General features: G+C 58.2%; 1 protein-coding gene across 1 annotated transcript in view; it reads right to left on the bottom strand.

The window, feature by feature from the left end:
- Positions 1–681: 681 nt before the first annotated feature.
- GGTG_13531 (hypothetical protein) overlaps positions 682–1,976 on the bottom strand; it is a gene marked incomplete at its 5' end in the record, with an annotated part of 2,300 nt that continues 1,005 nt past the window's right edge. The window contains one exon of the mRNA XM_009231442.1: positions 682–1,912. Coding sequence (XP_009229706.1) covers positions 872–1,912 — 1,041 coding nt within the window. The 3' untranslated portion in view covers positions 682–871. The remainder of the gene's footprint in view (positions 1,913–1,976) is intronic.

The following is a 1,976-nucleotide window of genomic DNA, read 5'->3' on the forward strand; positions in this document are numbered from 1 at the left end:
TTACCGGGTCTGCCTGTGCAGCCGTGGTCCTGGTCTCCTTTGGCGTGTTTTTTGGTGGTCTGGGTTCCAGTCCAAACAGTTTGGCCGTGGCTGGGGCTCTTAACCCGACCGGGTGCAGCCTTGGGGTTGGTATCGGTTCGACCGGGGTGAGGTCGTGCAGCCTTGACAGCCTCGTGGGCGTTTCCATGGAATGCCTAAGCCTATAGGTGATGGGGTGGTTTACTGGGAGAGTGTGTAGCCTGGCAGACGCCCTAGCGAGCTCCCTGCCCCATACCTCTTGTGGGGAAAACCCCGTGTTCCAGTACCGGATGGCCACCGGGGACGTTCGCCATGCTGGGGTAAGTGCTTTAAGTGCTGGTTTGGTCAGGTGTGGCCAAAGGCCGCACCTTTATCCTGTCAGTCCTTCCTTATCTAATCTCCAGCCAATCGGCTATCAACTCTATCAACTACACTGGCGACGCCGTGCCATAACAGTAATCTATCCCTCAGATGCCATATCCTTTTTGCCCAAGCTCGTTCCAGGTGTTTGGGCTTGCTCTGGCGCGACGGGGAGCAGATCGGTAGGCTCCAACCTCTTTGCTGCCGTTCTCTCCAGCGTCGTCCTGGCCCCGACTGGAGGTCTGTAACAGCGAGGCGTGATGTTTTTATCGCGGGTTCCGCCGCCGTCTCAGATCTTTCGTCAAAAGCCTCGGCCTTCCGACTTTTAGGGTGCTGGTGGTGTGTTGTTGCTTGTTTGTTGCTGGACTAGGAGCGTCAAGAGCCCGCCCATTACCGCTGGGGTGAAAAGGGTTTGGTGTGCCGAGAACCCCTCTTCCCGCCTGTCGTTCACGGCGTATCTCCGTCAGGGCTCTGGGTCAGGTGAGCTGGCCTGCTAAGCCCCCGCACCGATGCCAGCGACCCGCACCAGGCTCAAGTTGACAAGGAACCCGAGCTCGGTCGATCCGTCGGACCGCACTCCGAATTCTTCGGCGTCGTGAAGAACCCTGTCGATGTAATCCCCCGCCCCCGAAAGGTGCAGGATGTGCCCGATCGCGCGATGAATAGCGAGTAGACGAGGTAAAGGCGGGTCGATGGTCTTATCTTCGGTGGTGTGGAGAGTCCGAATGACGGGCAAGCCTAAAGCTGGCTTAAGATATCGATTGAACGCATCAATGCGATAAGTATGCGGGGGCTGCCCGTCGGGAAAATGATCGAAAAAGATTTTGAAAGAGCCGAATGCAAGGTGGTGATCATGAGATAAACTGATTGCGTTGTAGGGCCGGTCGATGTCGGCGCCTTCGATCAGGTGCACAACTCCCACATCAAACATGTTCAGAATATCCAGGGCCGCTTTTCTAGCAGGACTTAAGACGGAGTCTGGAGAACTTTTGGCTAGTGAATGCGGGAGGATGTGAGCCACTTCCAAAGGCCGGAGCTCATGCGGGTCGATCGGAGAGTCATCATCGTCCAGAGCATTGCCGTCTTTTGCCGCTGAAAATCGACGTAGGGCCTCCGCAGTGTCGAAATTTCGTGAAATTACGCAGCGGTGGTGATTGCGGGTGAGACAAACACCACGGAGAGACGAGAGACGATCTGGCGTACCGGCGAAGGATTGTGGTAAAGAGGAGCCTTGGGCCCTCTGGACGGCGGAGTGGGTTATGGGGGACGGCTGGGGCGTCTTGTTCGAAGCGGCCATGAGCGGCAAGAAGAAGCTGTTCATCAGGTACTCTGCGAAAGCGTCCACCGAAGTGCCGAGGGCCGCCTTCACTTCCGGGTTCCCAAAGTCGACGTCGGGATCCGTGGCATTGCCGGCGAGTGAAAGGGCCAGAGACTCGAAAAAGCTTGACAGAAAGAGGCTTTTGGAATGGTCGGAAATTGTGTATTCGTAGGTGAGGCGGACAAGCGCGGGGCGGTTGTAGCCCTGCTGCGGCCGCTGGTTTGCGGCGGCTGCGGCGGCGGCGGTGGCGGCGGCGGCGGCGGTGGCGGCGGCGGGGGCG

The sequence above is a fragment of the Gaeumannomyces tritici genome (genome assembly GCF_000145635.1).
Source record: "Gaeumannomyces tritici R3-111a-1 unplaced genomic scaffold supercont2.15, whole genome shotgun sequence".
NCBI lineage: Eukaryota > Fungi > Ascomycota > Sordariomycetes > Magnaporthales > Magnaporthaceae > Gaeumannomyces > Gaeumannomyces tritici.